Below are 22,697 nucleotides of genomic sequence, written 5' to 3'. Positions count from 1 at the left end.
TTCATAGAGGGGAAAGATGAGGCCTGGGTGGGGACAGGACCAGTCAGGGTCTTGTGTTGAATAGACAAGGCGGCCAGACTTGGAGGTGATACTTCTTGGCTCTGGGTTCAGGATTTCAAGCTTAGGGAAGAGTCCAGACCTCTTAACTTCTCTGAAGACCTCCGAGGCCAAAAGACAGAAGGCCCTGACTACCTGGTTCTGGGAAGCTGTTCTTATCTTGTCATTTTAGGGTGCCAGGCCTCCAGCTCTGCACCTCAGTCCTACCCAGTGATGATAGCCAAGGGTAGCTACCACCCCAACTGAGCCTGTTCTCTTGTCTGCCTCAGGTGTAGAGCCAACGGTCTGGGTCCCCACAGAGGCGCTTGGCAATGAGACCTTGACACCCAGCCAAGTCCTGCCCACGCTCAGCGACAAACAGCTGCAGCCTCCACTGGACACAACCAGGGCCGCCACCCACAGGCCGGCCTTCACCCCAACAGCCCCCTTTACCTCAGCCTCAAACCCACCAATGGCAGCCACCAAAGGGTCAATGACGACCTCAGGTCCCACCAAGCCTGCCCTGCCGCATCCGATAGGGCTCACTGTATCCAACCTCCCCGCCCACCCCACAGAGGCCACTGGCAGCAAGGGAGTGACCACCAGCCTCTTGGCAACTTCTCAGCCCCTGGAGTCCTCAACCCACCCTGTGTCAATGCAGACACCCACGCCTGGCATGTTATCAGGTGTCACACAGACGACCAAGGTGACACTGGCCTTTGCAGGGAGCGGCAACATCACCGTTTCCTCCCGATCATCCCCTGTAGCTCGCTTCCCATTGGTGACCAAAGCTGTGACAGTCACAGCTCGTGGCTCTTTGCCTGTTAGGACAACAGCACTCCTGCAGCCCTCTTTGCCGGCAAGTCCCTCCTCCAAGCCCGTGGCTACCCCTGGAGTTACCCCCAGATCTGCCACCTCCTTGAGGGCCCACAAGTCCCTGCTGACATCTGCAGGAACTATGTCTATGAACAAGACGGGGATGCCCCAGCCCACCCAGGCCCGGAGGCTTTCAAGTCCCAGCAGCCCCCTGGCCATGGCGAGTGCGGCTGCAGCGTGGGCTCCCATCAGCCCCCTTGCCACCAAGGGCATGGAGGTGTTGTCATCCACAGAGAAGGGAGAGCCTGGGCACAGCCATCCCATGGGAAGGCCAGTATCCTCACGTCCAAGCCCAGTCCCCACTGCCCTGCCCCATCCAGCCCGACGTACCACTGTAGCCATAAGGCCTCGAACCCTGCTCCCAAGGACCTCGGCTGCCACCAGCCTGTCCACAGTTGCTCATGGCTTGGGGGCTACAGCTTTAGTGTCTCTGGAGTCAGCTCGGCCCTCCCAGCTCCTCTCCGGCCTGCATCCTGACACTAGCCTGCCCCTGGCTAAGACGGGCACATCTGCTCCTGTGGCCACGCTTGGCTCCAAAGGCTCTGTTCTCACTCCCCCACATCAGCCTCAGGCCACATCGCTGGTGGTGGCCACAATTCCACCTGCTCAGACACTCAGCTCAGCAGCGCCTCTCACCCCAGCCGTGGTAGCCCAGGTGCATCCACCCAGCCACATGACCCCCCAGGTAACAGGCACAGCACCAAGCCTCCTTTTGGGAACCACACTGCCAACTTCTGGAGTCATGGCCATGCCTGCAGGGGCAGCCCCCACAGTATCTGTTGCCCCACGAAAGAGCACCACCCAGAAAATGGCCATTCTTTCTAAGCAAGTATCCCTGCCCACCTCCCTCTATAGTTCTGTCCCAGACAGATCCACAGAGCTCACGCCTACTGTGCACCACACTGATGCCCCACTGGTGACGAAAGCTGAAGGCCCTCGGGCTGGCACTGTGCCGGTGGTGCCTACATCCTACCCCTTGAGCCACGCCTCAGCCAGGACGGCCTCCCCGGAGAGCTCTCTAGCTCTGCTCCCTCAGCTGGGACTTCATGGGACCCCAGCAGGACCCCAGCCCCCAGCAGAGCCAATGGGTGAAGCCACCACTGAGCAGTCGGGACGCTCAGCTCCAGCCCAGGGCATCATCACACAAGGGTCGGCTGAGGCCTTTGCAACTTCCATGGAGGCGAATGCATCTGCCAGCTGTGTTGTGAGTGACTTGCAGGTTCTTACTCATCTGCAGAACCTCCCTCCACACGTGTCCATCCCCCATGCACTGAGCTCGACAGACCACACATATTCTCAGGCCTATGACAGCCTCTGTCTTCACAGATGCCAGGCTGCAAGATGGAGATGCAGGGTTTTTTTTTTCTCTATCTCTGCCCCAAGCTTCTGGTGCCCCAAGAATTTCCCAAGGCTTCTCTGAATCTGGAAAGCACAGCAACATCCCGTTCTGTCCATCTGGACCTGAGGGGCTGATCAGATGACTTGATGTGGTACTTGATGTGGTGTGACAATGACCGTGTGCCACTGAGTGTGTATTTGTCTCTTGAGTATCTGCTATAAGACTATGCACACACAATATGCACACACACATAATGTGTTTACACATTAGACAAAGTAAATTCTAATGTATTTATGTGTATGTGCTGCATGGTGTGACATTCTTTGTGTGTATTTTTACATGAAATCAAGAAAAAGAAAGTGTGTTCATGTATGCATGTATGCTTGGATGTCTGTGAGCATGACCTAATGTGTCTGCAAGTCTGTGTACTTGGGGCTTTCAGCACAGATATGCAGAGGTCTCAGAGATTCTGGCCCCTGGTTCCCAATCTCAGTCCCAAGCCCTTGTTGGCTTGGCAGGCATGTGGGGTGTGGGAACCATTCCCTAATAATTTTTACCTCAAAGTCAACTACCCTGCTAGGATCTGCATTGTTCAAACAGGTGTGGAGGGGCTGGAGGCCCTGGTACTGGCTGTGATATTCTTTCTCTTTTCTGTGCCCTAGCCCATTGCTGAGCAGGACTGCGTCCGCCATATTTGTTTAGAAGGCCAGCTGATCCGTGTGAACCAATCCCAGCACTGTCCTCAGAGTGCTGCACGCCCTCATTGTGGGGTCCTAGGCCTTGCTGTTCGGGTGGGTGGAGATCGCTGTTGCCCCATCTGGGAGTGTGCCTGTGAGTCGTAGAGTCTTTGTATGTATCTTACCCAGTTAACAACTACCTCTGATCTGTGTGCTACCTTACCTTCACTACCCTGCCTCCCTTCCCACGGGACTTGTTATCCCAGGGTGACCCTTGACCTGGCATATTTCTTACCCTTTTGATCTCTGACCTCTGTAAGATACCCGATCTGAGAGAACCTTCAACGTCTAGGCCTCTGAATCATCCATGAAAAGGCCCAGGCATTTGCCCATCTTCCTAGGTGGTCTTGGCCTTGGAGGTTTCTGCTTATTCTCACACCTTGTCTTCACCCCCAGGCCGATGCTCAATCTTTCCTGACCTGAGCTTTGTGACCTTTGATGGAAGCCATGTGGCCCTGTTCAAGGAGGGCATCTACATCCTCAGCCAGAGAGCAGATGAAATGATCACTGTCCATGTCCTTGACTGCAAAAGTGCCAACTTGGTAAGTACACCTTGCTTTCTTCTCTGCAGGACCTGGGCATTAACCAAGGTTTAGAGAGGGAGATTAGGAAATACCCTGAGCTTTGAAGGGGCCAGGGATGAGATGTGACAGTCCACTCCGCACAGAGACAGTCCTTCTGTCTCCTGGGAGTCTTCCCTGCTTCAGGCCAGATGACATGGGGAACGAGATGTGCAGAATACACCTTCCCGCCATTCCTAGGGCCCCTTGCACCATTCCCAACCCACTGCCAGCTTTCTAGGCTCCTGTGGGTTGGCACTGGAGTATGGAGGAACTGGGAGGCCACTCTAATGTGTCTCTTGTAGTTATGTGTGCCAGCTGCAGGTGATTGCCTGCTAGGATGGCTCCTGAACAAAGTGAGCCTGCCTGCCTACCTTCCTCCCTCCCTCCCTCCCTCCCTCTCTCCTTCCTTCCTCCTTCCTTCCTTCCTTCCTTCCTCCCTTCCTCCCTCCCTCCCTCCCACCCTCCATCCTTCCCTTTTGCTGGGCTTGCATGTAGTCAGGTGGAATCAGAGATGTTCTATGGGATTCTGTGTGCCATGGTCCCAGCTCTTTCAATGTGCTCACACACTTGCACTCTCACTTAGATGGAAACTTGGGGCAGGACCCTGGATTGATAAGGCTGGGCTCTTTCTGCAGGGACATTTGAACTGGCCCCCATTCTGTCTGGTAATACTGAATGTGACTCATCTGGACCATCAGGTTACCATTGATCGCTTCAACAGAAAGGTGAGTACCTGTTAGCCTCCAGGGAAGGGTAGCAATCATCTACAAGCATGTTAACCAAGTTATGATTGGGGAGATCCTTTTTTAAAACTCAAAACTAGGTATATTTTAAATATACCTTTCCTGACATTAGAGCCAGGAAGGGTTTCAGGAGGAAAATTATGATATGAAGTTGGATGAAAAGAGACAGTAGTCTTCAGTATTTACTGATAAACTGTCACACATTTGTTACTTTCATAAAAGTTTATGCCCATGTGAATTCATTATTAGGGGACTAGTAATGTCACTGGGCTGTGTAAGTGAGTTTCCATCTAAGTGAGAGAGAGTAAGTGTGAACCCATGCAACGCTGGGCAGATGGTGTATAGAATCCCACAGAAGCTCTGATTCCATCTGACTTCATGCAAGCCTAAAACTAGGAAGGACATGACACCTCAGTCAAGAGGATGGACTGTCCAGTAATGATCACTCCATGTGAAGTTCTGTCCCAACAGGGCTAGACATATTTGTCTTCTCCTCAGGTCCCAAAGTGATGTCTTTCCCCCTATTCATGAGCCAAGACCTGTACCTCCCTGTTGGAATCTAGCCTTAATCTCTTCATATAAAGTCATCATCCCAGAGCGCTCAGAAACAGGGCTTTGGGAAATAGAAGCTTAAGCAAAATCTTCTTTAAGATTCATCATTTAGTTCTTTATTTTTATACTTAAAAAAGTAAGGTCTACTTTATAGCCATAATTTCATCTTGCTTAATATACAATTCTGTAAGTTTTAATGAACTTATACAGTTACATAACCATCACTACAATCATGATAGAAGATAATTTCTTCCCCTTAATTTAAATGAATTTCACTATAGATTCTGGTTCAGGTCACATGACATTCTGGAAATGGCAAAGGTAGGGAAAGAAAATGGTGGTTGTTAGTAGTCAGGAAGAGGGTGGGCATTATTGACTCTAATAATTTGTGTCTTCTCTCTTCTCTCTGATCTGCTGACTAGAAGTTTATCATTTATTGTTGCACACAAAGAATGAAATAAAAAATGAATAAAATTCCAAAGAGAAATAAATAGGTCATACTTTTCCCCCTCTTGTTTATATGCTTTCTATTTCATTTATTCCTGCAAAGATCTTTATTACATTAGTCCTTATGTTTCCTTTGGGTTTAGTTTAGTAATCTTTATCTAGTTTATTAAACTGGAAGTCTAAGTCAGTGATTGGAGAACAGGCTACTTTTTTCCAGTATAAGTATTTAACATTATAATTTTTTGGGGGGGTCCGGTCGTGGGGCCTGAACTCTGGGCCTGAGCGCTGTCCCTCAGCTCTTCAGCTCAAGGCTAGTGCTCTACCACTTGAGCCACAACATCACTTCCGGCTTTTTTCTTTTTGCTTATGTGGTGCTGAGGAATCGAACCCAGGGCCTCAGGCATGCAAGGCAAGCGCTCTACCACTGAGCCACCTTCCCAGCCCCTAACATTATAATTTTTTAAAGTACTGCTTTAACAGTATCTTACAAGTCTTGATATGATGTGCTTGCAAAAGAGCCTGACATGAAGGAGGTGACATATTTGTCAGCTGATGGATGGGTAGGTGAACAAAAAATGGCAGGCTGGCTGGCTGGTTAGTTGGACAGACAGACAGATGGACAAGCTATGCTCACACTGAACTCCCTATCCCTCAAGGTGACGGTGGATTCACAGGCTGTGTGGCCTCCTGTAAGCAGGTATGGGTTCAGAATTGAGGATACAGGCCACATGTATATAGCCCGGACACCCTCAGACATCCAGATCCAGTGGCTCCACAGCTCAGGACTCATGATCCTGGAGGCCAGCAAAGCCAGCAAGGGCCAGGGCCGTGGCCTATGTGGTGAGGTGGGACCCAGCTGGGGGAGGGGAGTAGCTAGGCACTGGTGGTGCTTCCTGGGCCCATCTCTGCCACCAGGCATAGTTCTTTGGACCAGAAGAAGGGCTGGGATAGACCAAGATGGGACCAATAGAGCGTCCAGAGCAGAGAGATCTACCTGCTGTTTTGTTCCAAAGCTGAAGCTGCTAGCAGGGAGATAGTACAGGACTCTAGCCAGCTGTCATTTCAGCCAGGTTTGTCTGTTAGCTCCCACAAAAGCCAGATCATCTTTCCTTTCTGTAGGTGCCTGGGCCTTCACAAAGATTTCCCACACTTTGAGCTCACTTTCTTCAGGTCATTTACACAACAGCTTTGAGAGGTGGCCCTTAGTATCCCCACTAAACCAAAGAAGAGTGGAGTCTCAGAGAAGTTAGGTGCCTGCCTAAGAACACAGGGCAGAACTGTCACAACATGAAGAACTAGTGCTCTTCAGACCATAGATGATGTCAGAGAGCATGCCCTAAGAGACTAGATGTTTTTGGCTAGGAAAAAGGGACGCAGGAGAAGTCTGAGTGTGACTATCCCTCATCACATGATACTCCATGCAGACTGCAATGATCACGATGATGGGGGATGTAGGAATGTTTACACACACACTCAACACACCCACACACAGCCTCCATCCTTCATCTAAACCCACTGTGTTAATTCATATCCATGTCCCTGTTTTCAGAATGCCCTGTCCATATTCCACTCACATGTGTGCATTAGCATGCTTATTCAGTCACAGAATAGCAAGAGAATCTATTTATTTAGCTTCCATTCTTAACCATACACATATCCTCTCACACATGCATATACTCTAGCAGCACAGCAGCTTTGTTCACTTTTCTTCTGCTCTGCTCATCTCCAGCAACAAGCACCGTAGCCAGCAGTAGTCTGGCAAGCCAACTCATTCCTAGGATATGTTTGTCACAATCCTCAGTGACTCAAAACCGAGACCCCAAATGTGCTCACGGGCGTGGTTATAAACTCAGAAAGTTTTGACCTACATTATGCTCTAGGTTCATGATGTCAGAGCAGGAATCAGAGCATTGATTCCTTTGTTTGAACTAGCACCCGATATCTGGGGCATCACACTAGATAATAGAGGAAATGCTGAGATTAATGAAAATCTAAGAGAAAATGAGCATTGGCACTCATCTTAAAAAAAACTTTTGTGAAAGATAGACTTGGAAAATTGTGTTATATGGAATCAGGGAGGTCATGGATGGGTGCCTGGGAGGCATCCTTAAAGGAAGAATGTCTGAGAAGGTATTTCAGGCAAGGAGAGCAGTACAAGCACAGTCACACATGGGGAAGTGTGTTTCTGGAGCCTTGAATACAGACCCCCTATGTGGGAGACAGAGTGGAAAGTGCAGGTCACATCATACACTACAGCACACAAGCCACATCCTCACCTTCATCCCGGTGCCTTAATACTCCCGAAATTCATTCATTGCACATGTGAATTCCCACATGATTTTTTTAAATTTTATTTTATTTGTGAACATACTGTACAGAGGGGTTACAATTATCCCACATGATTAATGGTAACTCAGGGACAATTTTTTTTTTCTCCTGGCCTGTAGCACTGCTATTTTCCTTACAATTTCAGAGGAAAGACAATGGGGAAGGGGTGCCCTCACCTTAACTCATACCATTGGCTGGTACACACAGATGCAAAGGAGCCTGAGGAACATAGGACAACTGATTCTGGAAAGAAGAAGCATGTTATGATTGGCTAAAAAATTCTGATAAAACAAATTCTTTGGGATAACTTTGTATTTTGACATATCCGTCCTAGAAGCTGAAAAAAATAGTACAAGAGACTCCTATTACCTTTTACCCAGAGGTTTACTGAGTGTTCACAGTTTACCCTATTTGCTTCTCTCTCTCTTTCTCTTTCTCTCATTCCTCTTTTTCTATGTTCTTTGAATATTATATATACCATAATACACATCATATACATACATTATACATAGTATATGAATTTGCATTTCTGTACCTTTTGAAAGTAAGCTCATGACATGTGTCTATCTCTAAATGCTTGGGTATATTTCCTCAAGACAGAGATAGTTCCTTACACAGCACATATCCTAGCTTTTCTCTGCCTCATTTTTCCTTCATCTATAAAGTGTGTGTGTTGGGGGTAGGGATGGGTAACAGTAAATACTATATAAAAAGTTATTGTAGCTAGGTGCTGGTGGCTCATGCCTGTAATCCTAGATACTCAGGAGAGTGAGAGCTGAGGATTGTGGTTCAAAGCCAGCCTGGTGAGGAAAGCTTGTGAGATTCTTATTTTCAATTCACCATCTAAAACCTGAAAGTGGAGCTCTGGCTCAGAGATAGTGCCCAGGCCCTGAATTCAAGCCAACAACAAAAGTGATTGTAATGAGTATTCAAAGTGAGAGCAGAAGCCCTGGGAGGGTGTTGGTTTTGTGGCTGTTGGAATAATTCTGCGTCTTGCAGGTATTTGTGATGGAGATGCGGCCAATGACCTCACCTTAAAGGACGGCTCTGTGGTGGGTGGGGCTGAGGCCGAGGACCCTGCTCCATTTTTGGACAGCTGGCAAATGCCCAGTTCCTTAACTTCAGAGGGCCAGACCCGCTTCCGCCCAGACAGCTGTGCCACGGCTGACTGCTCTCCTTGCCTGCGCATGGTGTCCAACCACACGTTCAGTGCCTGCCACCGCTTTGTATGTGCCAGTTGAGTTCAGAGTGGGGAGACTTCCTGCAGGAGGGGGGCGGGCAGCATCCACTAGTAAAGGCTCGTTGTTTGCTGGGCAGGGCTGGGAGGAGCCAGGCCCAGGGATGTGGGGCACTCCGTAGGGTAGGGAGCACTGATGGATGCATGTGTTCAGATCCCCCCAGAGTCATTCTGTGAGCTGTGGATCCGGGACACCAAGTACGTGCAGCAGCCTTGTGTGGCACTGACTGTATACGTGGCCATGTGCCACAAGTTCCACGTGTGTATTGAGTGGCGGCGTTCCGACTATTGCCGTGAGTAGGGCGTCAGAAGTGTCTTCCATTGAGATTGTTCCCATCCCTAACTAGAGTAGGGAAGGGCCCCGAGGGCAAAGATTAAGTCTGTGCTTATTCCTTCATTCACTGACATATTCATGAGTTTAAAAACATTTATTTTCATGTAATTTTTATATTCATACAAAATATATTTTGTATTAATGAACATTACTGTTTATATTAATGGATTGATACTTTTTTTTTTTTTTGGCAGTCATGGGACTTGAACTCTGGGCCTGGGCTCTGTCCCTCAGCTCTTCAGCTCAAGGGAGCACTCTATCACATAAGCCACAGCACCAATTCCAGTTTTCTGGTGGTTTATTGGAGATAAGAGTCTCACGGACTTTCCTTCCCAGGCTGGCTTTGAACGGAGATCCTCAGATCTCAGCCTCCTGAGTAGCTAGGATTATAGGCATGAGCCACCCGCACCTGGCAGATTAATAGTTTTGTTTTAATTTATGACTTACTGAAGACAATGAGAAATAATTGTGTATGGTGTCCTATAAATGCCTTCACAGCAAATGGTAGTTTGCTTTGCTTCATTTTTGTTGATATTTCTTTTCTTTGAATCCTCCTCCCCATTCTGTTTTCTTGAGGATTAAAATGAGATACACGTCCTTGACTTCCTTCCCTCCCATTAATAGGTAAATCAATAGGCAGGGGTGACCTCTCAAGCAGTCTATTTCTAATGATGAACACATCTAAAATGGCTCTGGACAGCTCCCAGAAAGACCACACCTATTATATGACCTTTCTTACAAAAAAGAAAAAGATATTTTAAAAAGTTGTGGAAGGTCGGGGGCTGGGAAAGTGGCTCAGTGGTAGAGCACTTGCCTTGCATGCCTGAGGCCCTGGGTTCCATAGGCAAAAAGAAAAAAGCCGGAAGTGGCGCTGTGGCTCAAGTGGTAGAGCGCTAGCCTTGAGCTGAAGAGCTGAGGGACAGCACCCAGGGCCAGAGTTCAGGCCCCACGACTGGACCCCCCCCCCAAAAAAATGCAAAAAATGCAAAAAAATGCAATAGAGCCAGGCACAAGTGGCTCACACCCATAATCCTAACTACTCAGGAGGCTGAGATCTGAGGATCGTGGTTCAAAGCAAGCACAGGCAGGAAAGTCTGTGAGACTTTTATGTACAATTAACCATAAAAATCTAGAAGTGGAGCTGTGGCTCAAGGGATAGAGTGTTAGACTTGAGCACAAAAGCTCAGGGATGGCACCCAGGCCCAGAGTTCAAGCCACAGGAAGGGGGGTAGGGGTGGGGTTGGGGGGGGGAATAGGATGGAAAATAGAAGTGTGTGTTGTGTGTATGGGAAGATATTATCTCATGAGAGAATTTTTTTGTTTCAAAATGTCAGCAATTTTCAATCCCAGCTACCATTGTTAGTCATGTGGGGAACTTCACAAAGTATTCATGCCTGGGTCCCACAGCCAGAGGTTCAATTGGTCCTGGATGGGGTCCCAACAATAGCAAGCTCCCAGGGAATCTTTTGCCCTCAAGCTTGAAAGTTGCTGTTCTATAAACTGTGTGTATTGACATCACGATGTAAATTACACTTTTACAGTCAAGAAAGTTGGAAAATACTGATCTATAGCCAGAAGTTAGCAAATTCTTCTATCAAAAGGTCAAATTGTGAATATTTGCGGCTCTATGAGCTCTGCAGTGCCTATCTCCTCCCGGGTGGTACAAAAAGAGCTACAAACACCGTACAAAAGAAGCACACATGATTGTTTAATAAAACTTTATTTGCAAAACAGATGGGGGCTGTAGGCTATAAAGAGAAGTCAAACATTAAACACCCCGATTTCTGCACTGAGCCCTCTCATCAGCTTTTCCTGCTCATTTGGCCTTGCCTGGGGAGCCCTGCCTGGAGTCTGATGACTGCTGTGTCCTTGCAGCCTTCCTGTGCTCCAGTGACTCCACCTACCAGGCATGTGTGGCGGCCTGCGAGCCCCCTGAGACGTGCCAGGATGGGCTTCTGGGCCCACTAGATGCTGAGCAGTGCCAGGTACTGGGAGAGGCCTGTGTGTGCTCTGAGGGCACCATCCTGCACCGGCGCCACTCTGCACTCTGCATCCCTGAGGACAAGTGTGGTAGGTCCCTCCCTGCCCCAGGGAGGCTCCTCAACGCTGGCTTCATCTCCTAGTCTCCTTTGACTCCTGCTGCCCATGCTGGGGCCACTCTGTTTCCTAATAGGTCTGTTCTGGGGTGATCAGTGTCTCGGGAGGGTCTAGCCAGGGCATTCTGGGGCTGCCTTACTCTCTCAGTCCCCTGTGCCCTGATCTGCCCCATTGCAGCCTGCACCGACAGTGCAGGAGTGCCCAGGGCATTGGGGGAGACCTGGAACAGCTCCCTCAGTGGGTGCTGCCAGCACCAGTGCCAAGCCCCAGACACCATCGTCCCTGTGGATCTGGATTGCCCGGGGCCCCGGCCTGAAAGCTGCCCACGCTTTGGGGAGGTTATCTTGCTCCTGCCTACCGAGGACCCATGCTGCCTGGGGTCTGTCTGTGGTGAGTCCACCTTTCACTTCCCCAGATCTCAACTGTTAGTCAGATGGCTCGAGCCTGGAAAAATTAAAGCATCTTGTGGGATGTGAACTGGGAGGGGAAAGCCCAAGTTCGATCGATGTGGGGTGGTGCTAAACAGCATAGGCTCTGGGATCAGGAGACTTAGACCTCATCTTCCACCTTGTAGGCTTGGCAAAATACTTAACAAGGGCTGTGCCTCAGCTGGACTGCCTGGAACATGAGTCTGTTCGGTAGTATCAAACCTTAGTGTGGCTGTCAATTGTCTGAGTCAACACTGATTTGAACAGCAGCTGACACATGGCACATCTTGAACATTTATTGCTCTTTGGTCCCGGACCTTGGGTGACCCTCAGAGGCCCCTCTCTGGAGTAGACTCCAGGAGTATAGGTTTAGGAGATGCAGGGGTGTAAAGAGGTAAGTAAACAAGAGTAGGGCAGTACTGGAGGATGGAGGGGGACATCCTAGCCTATAGGTAACAGGCCCTGTACTTCCCTGGCCAGTGTGCAACCAGACTCTGTGTGAAGGGCTTGCCCCTACCTGCCGCCCAGGGTACCGCCTCCTCACCCACTTTCAGGAGGACTCCTGCTGCCCCAGTTACAGCTGTGGTAAGAGGACAGGGAAGGGGAGAGTGGGGCTGGCTGACAGGGCTGGGCCTGGGGCTGGATCCTGGTTGGAGATGGGGCAGAACCATGGCAGGAGCTCTCAGTGCCTATACTCTGTCCTTTGCCTAGAATGTGACCCAGATCTGTGCGAGGCAGCACTGATTCCCAGTTGCCGTGAAGACCAGATCTTGATCTCAGGCCGCCTGGGGGATTCATGCTGCACTTCCTACTTCTGTGGTGGGTAATTGTGATCTGAGACCTCCACCGTTCTCATCCTGGGTGAGCTGGAGGGCAGGCTCAGGGAAGGGGGTCTTCGGTGTAGAGGAAATGGACTCCACGTCACTCCTAGGTCGCTGTGCACAAAGAAATGACACTTATTCAGTGTCAGATATTGGGTGGAAATAGGGAATGTCTAGGTTCTGACTCCAAAGTGAGTCACAGAAGACTTCAAAATGCTTATTTGGGTTTAGCTCCTGCCACATCTGAGTAGTGGAAGTGCCCATCCCTACCCCCAGAAAGCTGCTCTGTACCCCAGGAGGTACAATCCCCCAGAAAGGGGCCATCTTTGACAGAACGATTTGTCCTGCCCGCAGCCTGTGGTGATTGTCCGGATCCCATCCCAGAGTGCCAGGAAGGGGAGGCGCTCACTGTGCGCAGGAACACCACGGAGCTCTGCTGCCCTCTGTACCAGTGTGGTGAGTCCTGGAATACAGAGGGCCATGCGGGCAGGGGCTCTGGGTCCTTCCTAACCTCAGGGACAGCACCAGAATCTCCAGAAGTAGCCCTGTGAGAGCCCAGGAGCTCAGATTCCCTCTGGACTTCAGCCCTAGATGTGTCTAAGGACACTGAGGACACCTCAGGGGGAACTGGGGGGCACATACTCCTTGGTTAGTGTTGCTCCCTGGGGATTCATACTCCAAGGTGCCTATGACTAAGATGTTTCCTATCCCTCCGTGTCCCCAGTGTGTGAGAGCTTTCGTTGCCCCCAAGTTCAGTGTGGCATGGGCACGGCCCTGGTGGAGGTATGGAGCCCAGATCGCTGCTGTCCCTACAAGTCCTGTGGTAAGTTCTAGATCAGAGGGGCCACCCCAAGGTGGAGATCCAGGGCCCCTACTGAGGAGCAAGGTGGGGAGAGAGGCCCACCACTGTCATCTGTGCTGAGGCTCCACCTCCCAGGTCTCTACAGAAGACTTGGCTGCTCCTACATCACTCTGCGTTCTAAGCATTCTGTACCTTCCTCTGCAGCCTAAAAGCAGGGGGGAAAAATCAAGTTATCTATTCTAAAACAGTTTTCCATTTTTAAAAGTGTTTCTACAACTGTCTGATGGTACATATATTAAAACTCACCTCAAACCTGGGTGTAATCTCAGATACTTAGGAAGTGAAAGGAGGATGGAAAGTTTGAAGCCAGCCTAGGTAAAGTTAGTGAAACGCTTTTCTCCATCTGGAAAATAAATTAGAAATGGAAGGGTTGTGGATGTAGCTCAGGAGGTAGAGGATTTGAAGCTCTGAGCTTATGATCCACCAGTACTTAAAAAGGGGAAAAAGTCACCTGACATCCTTTGGAGGGGGCAGACAAGAGAATCAATGATCAATAATCCAAACCAGTGATTTTTATATTGTCCTTTTATAGAAAGAGTTGAAATGAGTTGAGGAACTCCGTACTTTGCTTGTAGGTCTTACTAGAACACAGTGCACAAGGGCAGGATTATAGTCTGTGTTCTTTCTTGCTTTGTGCTCAGCACAGAAAAAGCTAGGCACAAATGAGAAGGCTGTTTTCCAGCTGCTCTGAGCTGCAGCTCTCCAACCTGAGAGCTAGAGCTGGTGTGTCCCGTAACTGTTTTAGTGGTGCCAAGCAGCCCATTTTGCACAGCTCAGACCTGTTCTTGGGCAAGGCTGTGGCAAAGTTGAGTAGCTGAAACATACACTCGAGAAATTCAGATGGTCAGAAGTTCCGTTCTTGCTGTGTTTGTTCTCTGAGAAGCCACGTGTCTAGGGAGACAGACGAATCACAGATGACAAAAGGAAATCTGTCAGTGGTCTGCCTGCCTGATTATTTGAACTGCATTCTCAGCAAGCAGCCTACTATACAGGATTCATCACTACCCACCTGCCCAACTAGAAGAGCTGTGGCTCCCATGAGGAGTTGGAAGAAGGCTGAGATTTTTGCCTCTCCACCCCTACTGCTCTGGGCTGGGCTGGAGCTGGATCTGTGTCCTGAGAGGGGGTTGTACCTCCAGTGAAAGCCCCCAGGAGACTTGTTCCTTACCATTCCTGTTAAGATGGGGCCTGGCCTCTCCTGTTTTTCAGAGTGTGACTGCGATACAATTCCTGTGCCTCGGTGCCATCTGGTATGGAGACCTTGCCCCTGCCTACTGGCTCTGCTCTGCTTCCTCTTTCCTATCCTCATTGCACCTCTCTGGAGACACAATCTTGTGCAATAATCCCTGGATCATAAGTCAGCATTCTTATTTGGGCCCTGCTGCTAGCTTTCTGGGTGTTGTTTCCCTCTTTCCCTCAGAATTGGGATGAAGATTCAATAGAGATGATTCTGATAGCTGTGGTGATGGTGGAGTTAGTGAGGATGGTGGTGATGGTAATGGTAGAGTCGATGGAGGTGATGGTGATGGCGATGCAGAATTGGTAGAGGTGATGGTGATGGTGATGGCGTAGTTGGTGATGACAATATGATGTAACAGTAGGTATGGTAAGGACGATGAAGGTGGTAATAATGATGGCACTGATCATAATCATGGTGGTAGCTCGTACATACCAAGAGTTTTCCGTGGGCCCAGAACATTCCCAGACCTTTCTTCTGTATTATCATAGGAACCAACCAGGAGGTTGATTCTGGGATTAATTATCTCAACTATTCAAACAAGGAAGTTATGGTTAAGGTCACAAAGCTGGTAAACCAGAGCTAAGATTGGAGTCAGGAATTCTGATTCCAGAGTCCATGCCCTTCATCACCATGGTATACCACCAGAAGGGGAAGTAAGAATTCTTTAAGAAATGTAATATTCAGATCATTTTTTATATCTATACCTTCACCCCATCCTGGTACCCATAACCTCCCATTTTCTCCCTTATCCCCACCCTCTTCTCCATGATGGTGAAGAAAGATAAGAAGTAGGTGTAGGCCAAGCAGAGCTCTGGACCAGCAGTTGTGCACAATCCCTCAATGAGAGGAGGACATTGGAGACTCTCCTTGAGTGGGGATAGTGATGGAGTTCCTAGGATGCCAAGGCTCCCTAGGCCTGCCAGGCCCTTCTGTCCACTGTAGGATGCAATTGATGGAGAGGAGCCCCAGTGGCAGACTGCTCTTGAGGGTGGGGTGGGGCTTTTACTCTAGGTGCTGACCACCTCTGCCTCCCCCAGTGGGAGAAGTCCCAGCTGGACGAGGAGTTCATACACAGCGTGGAGAATGTGTGTGGCTGTGCCAAGTACGAGTGTGGTGAGTGGGGAAGGGAAGTCCCTGGGTGGACAAGCCTTGGGTGGGCCATCGTTGGTGGCTGAGTTCTTGAGGATTGTTTTTCCCTTGTTTGCCCACCCAGTAAAAGCACCCGTGTGTCTGAGCCGTGAGCTGGGGGTGATGCAGCCTGGCCAGACGGTGGTAGAACTTTCAGCAGATGGTGTGTGCCACACCTCTCGCTGTACAGATGTGCTGGACCCCCTCACCAGCTTCTACCAGATCAACACTACTTCTGTGCTGTGTGACGTTCACTGTGAGGCGGTACGGGCGGGACAGTGTGGGGCTTGTGGGGGTCAGGAGGGCTGTCCTGGCAGATGCTAGGTATTCTAGAAATCAGGCAGCCCTGGATGCTTGGCCCTCCCACCCACAAGTCTGGATAGTGGGCACCACACTGGCTCTCTGACTGGCTTACAAAGATTAGGAGAAGCCAGAAGCAATAGTAAAGAGACAGAATTAAGGCCCGGCAAAGGTCGGTATTTAACAGGCAGAATGTGCATCTATTAAACACCCACTGGATGCCTGACACATTCCCTAGGGGTTGGATTATTGTGTGTGTTGTTGTCTTTTGTTGAGCTCTTGTAGCACCCAGAATAGTGACTGACTTATAGAGAGGCCCCAAATAAGGATTCTTTGAATAAACAGTATTAGAATGACTCCCATTTCACAGATGAGAAAAGTGTGAGGGGGCAGATGTAGTCATTTGTCAGGAGTCCTGCAGGAATTGAGACTCAAATCGAGGTTCATCTAGAACCAAAATTGGTACCTTGATTGTCAGAATACTGCCTCTTCCAGAGGGGTAGAGGTCCCCGGCCACAGGGAAGGCAGTCACAGGGATTCGGGTAGGGACTAGGTTGTTCTGCCTGCTATCTGAGATAGAAGTAGACTGCAACTCCCCTTCCCGAGCCCCCGCAGGGGCCTTGCACTCACTCAGAAGCAAGCAGGTCATGGAGAGTGGAGGGTGGAAGTTGCACCAGGCTGAGCCTCCTTTCCTGTCCTGGTCTACAGAACCAGGAATATGAGCACCCACGGGACCTGGCAGCCTGCTGCGGCTCCTGCAGGAATGTCTCCTGCCTCTTTACTTTCCCCAACGGCACCACCTCCCTGTTCTTGGTAAGCAGATCCCAAGCCCACCCGGGAAGCTACCCTAAAAGGGGTCTTTATAAGCAGGACCCTCTTTGGCTTTCAGGCCGGGGCTTGATACAGAGGAGGGTGTTGGGCAGGTCCTAGGTTGTGCCTGTCCTCAGAACTGTCTGTGTGGTCACATGCTCCCATCACCCATCTCTGCATTCTCCAGCCCGGGACGTCCTGGATTGCAGACTGCGCCCGCCACCACTGTGGCAGCACTCCCCTGGGTGCTGTGCTTGTTCGCTCGCCCATCAGCTGCCCACCATTCAATGAGACAGAGTGCGCCAAGGTCAGTGCCTTCTCTCCTACTTTCTCGCTAGTGGTGGTGGTGACAGGGCAGGAGTCCTGTGCTTAGGAGTATAGGATGATAGGATGAGCAGCATCACACATTCACATGACCATGCACTGATGCATGCAGGTATACAGTCCTGGCAGCATCACAGGCAGTTGGCCACACACCTCACACCCCCCACAAGGATGTTAATATACACCTCCATACAGATATACCTCAAGGCCCTCAGAGAGGCCTATTCTTGCACATGCACAGACAGGTACTCACAGCTTAGTCCTGTGGCTGACATGTGTCTTGAGCCATAACTGTCCAAATGGACATACTTTAAAGAAGAGGATTCCTGGAGGGCATGAGTTAATAATGTTACAAAGGTTAATATTGGATATTTTAAGATCTCTGACTCTTCTCTAGAAAACACACACCCATAGCTGATTATATAGGCTTATATATATATACTTAGACCTGCGAGATCACACATGTACACACACATGCTCAAATATGCACTCAGAAAACCACACATGTATCCTGAAATCCACATCCTCATCCACACATTCACAAACACTACTTTACAAAGAGCTACCCCAATCCATTGTTCTATCCATCTCACAATAAAGAAGCAGGGCAGTAGGGCATCCTTGCCCAAAGAAGGATGGCTTATCCAGGGCTGAGATTGACCCGAGAACACTAACTTAAATGGACTTATCCCTGAACCTCTTCTTCTGACACTCCTTGCAGGGAAACAGTAATGGTGGGATGGCTCCAAATTTTCCTCTTTCCCAGGACAGAGGCAGTAGGGGAGGATGAGGAAAGAAGGGAGGCCCTGTAGCTTCTTTACCCAAGCCCCAGCCTCACCAGGGGCTATCTGCAGACTCCATGCTAGCTGTCAGTCAGGTTGACCCCTCCTCCTCTCCCATGCCTGGAGCTTCTGCCCTGGGACACCATGGAAAAACAGAGTCAAGACTCTCAGACTCGTTTTTTTTTTTTTTTTTTTTGCCTGTGGCTGGGGTACCGGCTCCTAGTCAGAGGTTGCCACCTACCTATTCCTTGTCTCCCTCTAGGTCGGGGGCTCTGTTGTACCTTCCCTGGAAGGATGCTGCAGGACATGTGAGTGTGGCGGAAGCTCAGCGGTGAGGGGTGCTGGAGGCAGAGTATCATGTCAGGGGTGAGAGGGCCAGGCCTCTGGCCGGGCACCTGTGATGGCACTTGTTCAGATGAGCAGATGAAGGGTAATTCCTAACATGAGGCTCATGGCACCGACATACACACAGGGACGGCTGAAGGCCTCACACATGCTTTCCCTTCTGCCCTGATATTACACCTCTGCTTCTCCTTGCAGACAAGGCGGACATTGCAGTCCGGAAGTCAGTCGCTCACCAGTCACTCTGCCTCTGACTATCATCGACAAGGACTCCAGTGTGGATGTCCCCCACTTTAGTTCTTCTTTGTAGGCAGCAACTCTGGGCTTAGAGGTTTTTTCCTGAATGGGATTCAGGCCTCCAGAATTCCTACTGTGCATCTGTCCAAACACCCACACACCCAGACCCTGTAGCTCCCAACCACATATGCATAAATAGACAATAGGCCTAATGACCTTTGCTCCTGTGACTGCGCCCCCACCCCATGCTGCTCAGGGCTTACTCCCAGAGGGATGTATAATATGAGCCCCTCTTATGCCCACAGCATTTACTATCAGAAAGCAGGCTTAGGACAGCATTAGTTAATTAATACCTGACCCACAGCCTCATGCGCTGAATTCTTGTGTGACCTGAGACTGATGTCCCTCTCTTCAGGTTCTCTGGGGACCTTGTTTCCTGTGGTCCCCATTAGGTCCACCTCTCCTCCATGGGTTAGTGTCCACTGCCGTCCAGGTACTTCACTCAGAAGCCCACAGGACTGGAGACAGGCAGCTGCATTGCTATTTTCCACAGTATTGTTCTGCTATGTGGCCTGAGCACCTAGGGTGAGGGAGGGGGAGGCCTTTGCTCCCTGACTCTGGCAATGACCATTTGGCCCACAGTGCATGCTGGGTAATGAGCAACATTCCCTGGGCTTGCATGGAAATGCTTTAGCAGCTCCCCCTGACCTAGTGCACACCATTGCCCAATGCCATCACTGCTTTGCTGGTGCTGGTCACCCAGCCAGTCTCTGTTCAGGGCCCAGAGTGCTATGGTCAGGACAGCCGTGGGTTCTCCTGCCATAGAGGCAGGAGGAGGCTTGGGGGCCAAGAGAATGAATTCCATCCCATTTCTGGTGGGCTTCCTGGGCTTACATAGTGTTGGTATCTGCTGAGCCCCAACCATGTGCATGGTTGTAAACAGGGCATATGCGAGGTCTCATGGAGCTGACATTTTAGTGGGAGACAGAACATCAAGGGAAATATATCATGAGACAGAGCCATTGAGCTTTGCGAGGCCTGAAGCACCTACAGTGGGAAAGGGGGGTTTCATTCACAGAGGAAGCACATAATTACAACTCTGCATTGAGGTGTCAAAGTGAGTATTTATTTAGGATGAGAAAAGAACTCGCAGTGAAGTGTGGAAGGAGCTCTACAATAGAAGGCCTAAAGCTTACACTTCAACAGCACAATGACAGATGTGCCTCACATAGGACAGCGATTGTGTCCTGGAGAGTGATAAGACAAGGGAAGGTCAGGGAGAGAAGACGTATGGAGGGAGGGAGTCATACCTTCAAGAAGGGGCATTGGGAAAGGCCTGGGTAAGGGGATACTGGAGCACATCACTGAAGGAGGCAAAGCAGGAATGAGCTGTGTCCATGATCACCTGTGAGACAGGGTCCAGGAAGGAGAAACCCTATACCTAGCACTTTCCATCCCTAAAACCGTTCTGTGAGCAGAGCATGAACAAGTTCCTAGCCCCCTTTGAGGGACAGGGAAATCTGTAGATCCTATCCACTTTGAAAATTGCAGAATTTCACTGCTCTGTGGCCTCTCAGAGTAGGAAAATGGAAGCTCAGAGAAAGATGTCCAGGTTGCCAAGGACAGGCTCTGGGGCTTGGGTGGGAAGGTAGCCTGCCCCTCACCCCAAATCTTTCTCTTTCATAGCAGAGTCCCCCAAAGAGTTTTCCAGACATCTCCCACTGTCTCATTTGCTAAGGCTATGGACTTTGCTTTTCCCAACTCCACCTCCTTCCAGGTGTTGAGTTAAAAGCCCCACTCCATGGGACACTAATGCATGGACACTAACCTGGAAGAGAAGCTCTCCAGCATGATGCTAACTGCCCAGGCTGGCCCCCTTCGGAAGGTCTTGGGGGCCACAATGGGCCCCATCTACTCTGTTTCCCCCAGGTAAAGAAGATGGACGCTCCTGCAAGAAGGTGACCATTCGCATGACCATCCGCAAGAACGAATGCCGGAGCAACACTCCTGTACGTGGTACCCACAGGGTGGATGGGGTGGGCGAGGTGGAGATGCAGAAGGCTTGGGGGGTGGGGCAGGGATAAATAGGTACACCTCAGCCTGCCTCACTGACTTGCCTGTCTGCAGGTGAATCTAGTATCCTGTGATGGAAGATGCCCATCCGCCAGCATCTACAACCATAACATCAACACCTATGCTCGTTTCTGCAAGTGCTGCCGTGAGGTGGGGCTGCAGCGGCGCTCTGTGCAACTCTTTTGTGCCACCAATGCCACCTGGGTGCCCTACACAGTGCAGGAGCCCACTGACTGTGCCTGCCAGTGGTCCTGAGGCCTGGGTGCCAGAACCTGCTGGGCCACTCATCCCCACTACTGGCACATTCCTCTTCTAGCTGGCCCAGGAAGGGTGGTGGACATGGAATAGGCTCCACTCACCCATCCCACCTCCCCCTCTTCCCCATGGGAAAGTGCCACAAGCTCAGCACTCCAGGAATTCTACTCTGTCTCTGGCTTAAGACCAGGAAGGGCTGAAGATCCAGCCTCTGTACTTCTGCGAGTCTGGGTGGTTCTTTGGTGGTGGGACTCTTCCTAAGACGCTGGGACCAAAGTGGACCCCAGCCTAAACACAGGATTAGAATAGCTGATTAGGTAACCTGGTTCTTTTTTGTTGTTGTTTTTTAACCACAAGAAAAACATAGACACTAAAAGGAAAGAGATCTTTAATTGAAACATTTGGGCCTACTTAGAGCTACGCAGAAGGACTCCCCCAAAGTACAGAAAGTGAGCTTGAGGGCCAGAGTTCTTTCATGGAGATCTGTGAGGCCAAGCACAGAGATGGGGGAGGGAGCTCAATGACTTTCAAGGCCCCTCTTCCTCAGAAGAGAGATGTCCTGATGTTCAGTACTGTTAACCTCCCATGGTGACCATTGGAGGGAGCTTAGCTTGTGTCATGGGTATTTTGAAGCTGCAAGTGTAGCTCCTGGCTCTGCAATGTGCCTTTCCTCCAAGGATACAGCAGAGTTGGCCTCAGGATGGGGCTGAGCATGTGTTTTGTGCTTTAGCCAATACCAGGCCCTGTGCTCCATGAAGTTCTTTAGCAAGAGAGCTTCTGTTGGGAAAGAATGCTGCCCAGTGGGCATGCAGTCCCAGCATCCCTTAGTATCTGTCAGAACTTTGTCTCCAAAGCAGAATGTCCTTCCCAAAGACCTCTTACAGGGTCCACAGGTACCTGAGATTACTCAGGCCTCAGCACTGCCCTGGATGTCTGCAGATGTGTGGCTGCCTGGTGCCACCTTGGGGAGTAAAGGCCACATGGTCCTCTGTTATTCCTACAGACTGTGTTCTGTTATTATGTATCAATAAACCACAGGAAGACTTCCAAGCATCTCTGAGGGTCTGGGTTTACTTTGAATCTGAAGGCATGTTGGCTGGGAAGAGAAGATCCTATTTTAGAGCCCTGGAGGGCATGCCCAATTTGTGTTGTCCAATAGGTGCCCAGCATTGTGCCCTATTGCTAGTTGGGAATGAACTGATGTGGGACTGGCTTCTAAAGGAATGGAGTGGGAAAAGGGGAGAGAGTATTGGTATTGGGAGCTGGGGAGCTGGCCACCAGGTAAGGAGCCTGAGGAGTGATCTCAGCTTTATGGAGTCATAGGCAGAGTGGTCTCATCCAAGATATGAATGGGGCAGACCCTGAGCACAGGTCATGTGGACTCTGCATTGTTGTATTAATTTCCTTGTTGTTCTTCCAAGAAACTCAGTCCATTTTTGCAGCCAGTACTGGTGATGCAGGGTTAAGGAGAATCCAACAATGGGCTATCAGTAAGCCTTCAAGTTTAGAGCAGCACTGGCACACCCGAGGAGCAACTGAGGAAGAAGAGTGCATTGGTAGGTTGTTTCATGTTGGAAAAAGGATAGGGGGCAGGGAGGCACCCCCTTGCCCCCTAATAAGAGAAGGAAATTCTTTCAGGAAGTTGAGATCCAGAGGATCTCAATTTGAAGCAGGCCTGTGCAGAGAAGTCTGCTAGACTTCATCCCTAAAATAACTAGCAGAAAGGCAAGATGAAGGTATAGTTCAAGTGATAGAGCCACTGTATCATCTTCCTCATCTCTCTGCTTCCTCCCTGCTCTCTGGACA

At 50.0% G+C, this 22,697-nt stretch overlaps 1 protein-coding gene across 1 annotated transcript in view; it reads left to right on the top strand.

Annotated features, from left to right (window-relative positions):
- Otog (otogelin) overlaps positions 1 to 20,962 on the top strand; it is a 69,773-nt gene extending 48,811 nt beyond the window's left edge. The window contains exons 36-56 of the mRNA XM_070032063.1: positions 327 to 2,116; positions 2,914 to 3,082; positions 3,385 to 3,530; positions 4,187 to 4,276; positions 5,950 to 6,133; positions 8,621 to 8,847; positions 9,013 to 9,151; positions 11,068 to 11,262; positions 11,467 to 11,679; positions 12,198 to 12,302; positions 12,429 to 12,536; positions 12,893 to 12,994; positions 13,263 to 13,361; positions 14,610 to 14,650; positions 15,678 to 15,753; positions 15,854 to 16,032; positions 16,777 to 16,881; positions 17,066 to 17,185; positions 18,247 to 18,292; positions 20,493 to 20,572; positions 20,691 to 20,962. Coding sequence (XP_069888164.1) covers positions 327 to 2,116; positions 2,914 to 3,082; positions 3,385 to 3,530; positions 4,187 to 4,276; positions 5,950 to 6,133; positions 8,621 to 8,847; positions 9,013 to 9,151; positions 11,068 to 11,262; positions 11,467 to 11,679; positions 12,198 to 12,302; positions 12,429 to 12,536; positions 12,893 to 12,994; positions 13,263 to 13,361; positions 14,610 to 14,650; positions 15,678 to 15,753; positions 15,854 to 16,032; positions 16,777 to 16,881; positions 17,066 to 17,185; positions 18,247 to 18,292; positions 20,493 to 20,572; positions 20,691 to 20,891 — 4,415 coding nt within the window. The 3' untranslated portion in view covers positions 20,892 to 20,962. The remainder of the gene's footprint in view (positions 1 to 326; positions 2,117 to 2,913; positions 3,083 to 3,384; positions 3,531 to 4,186; positions 4,277 to 5,949; positions 6,134 to 8,620; positions 8,848 to 9,012; positions 9,152 to 11,067; positions 11,263 to 11,466; positions 11,680 to 12,197; positions 12,303 to 12,428; positions 12,537 to 12,892; positions 12,995 to 13,262; positions 13,362 to 14,609; positions 14,651 to 15,677; positions 15,754 to 15,853; positions 16,033 to 16,776; positions 16,882 to 17,065; positions 17,186 to 18,246; positions 18,293 to 20,492; positions 20,573 to 20,690) is intronic.
- Positions 20,963 to 22,697: the final 1,735 nt, after the last annotated feature.

The sequence above is a fragment of the Dipodomys merriami genome, unplaced genomic scaffold, assembly GCF_024711535.1.
Source record: "Dipodomys merriami isolate MVZ:Mamm:240054 unplaced genomic scaffold, mDipMer1.0.p SCAF_21, whole genome shotgun sequence".
NCBI lineage: Eukaryota > Metazoa > Chordata > Mammalia > Rodentia > Heteromyidae > Dipodomys > Dipodomys merriami.
The sequence above is the reverse complement of the archived record's forward strand: the minus strand, read 5'-3'. Positions and strand labels throughout refer to the sequence as shown.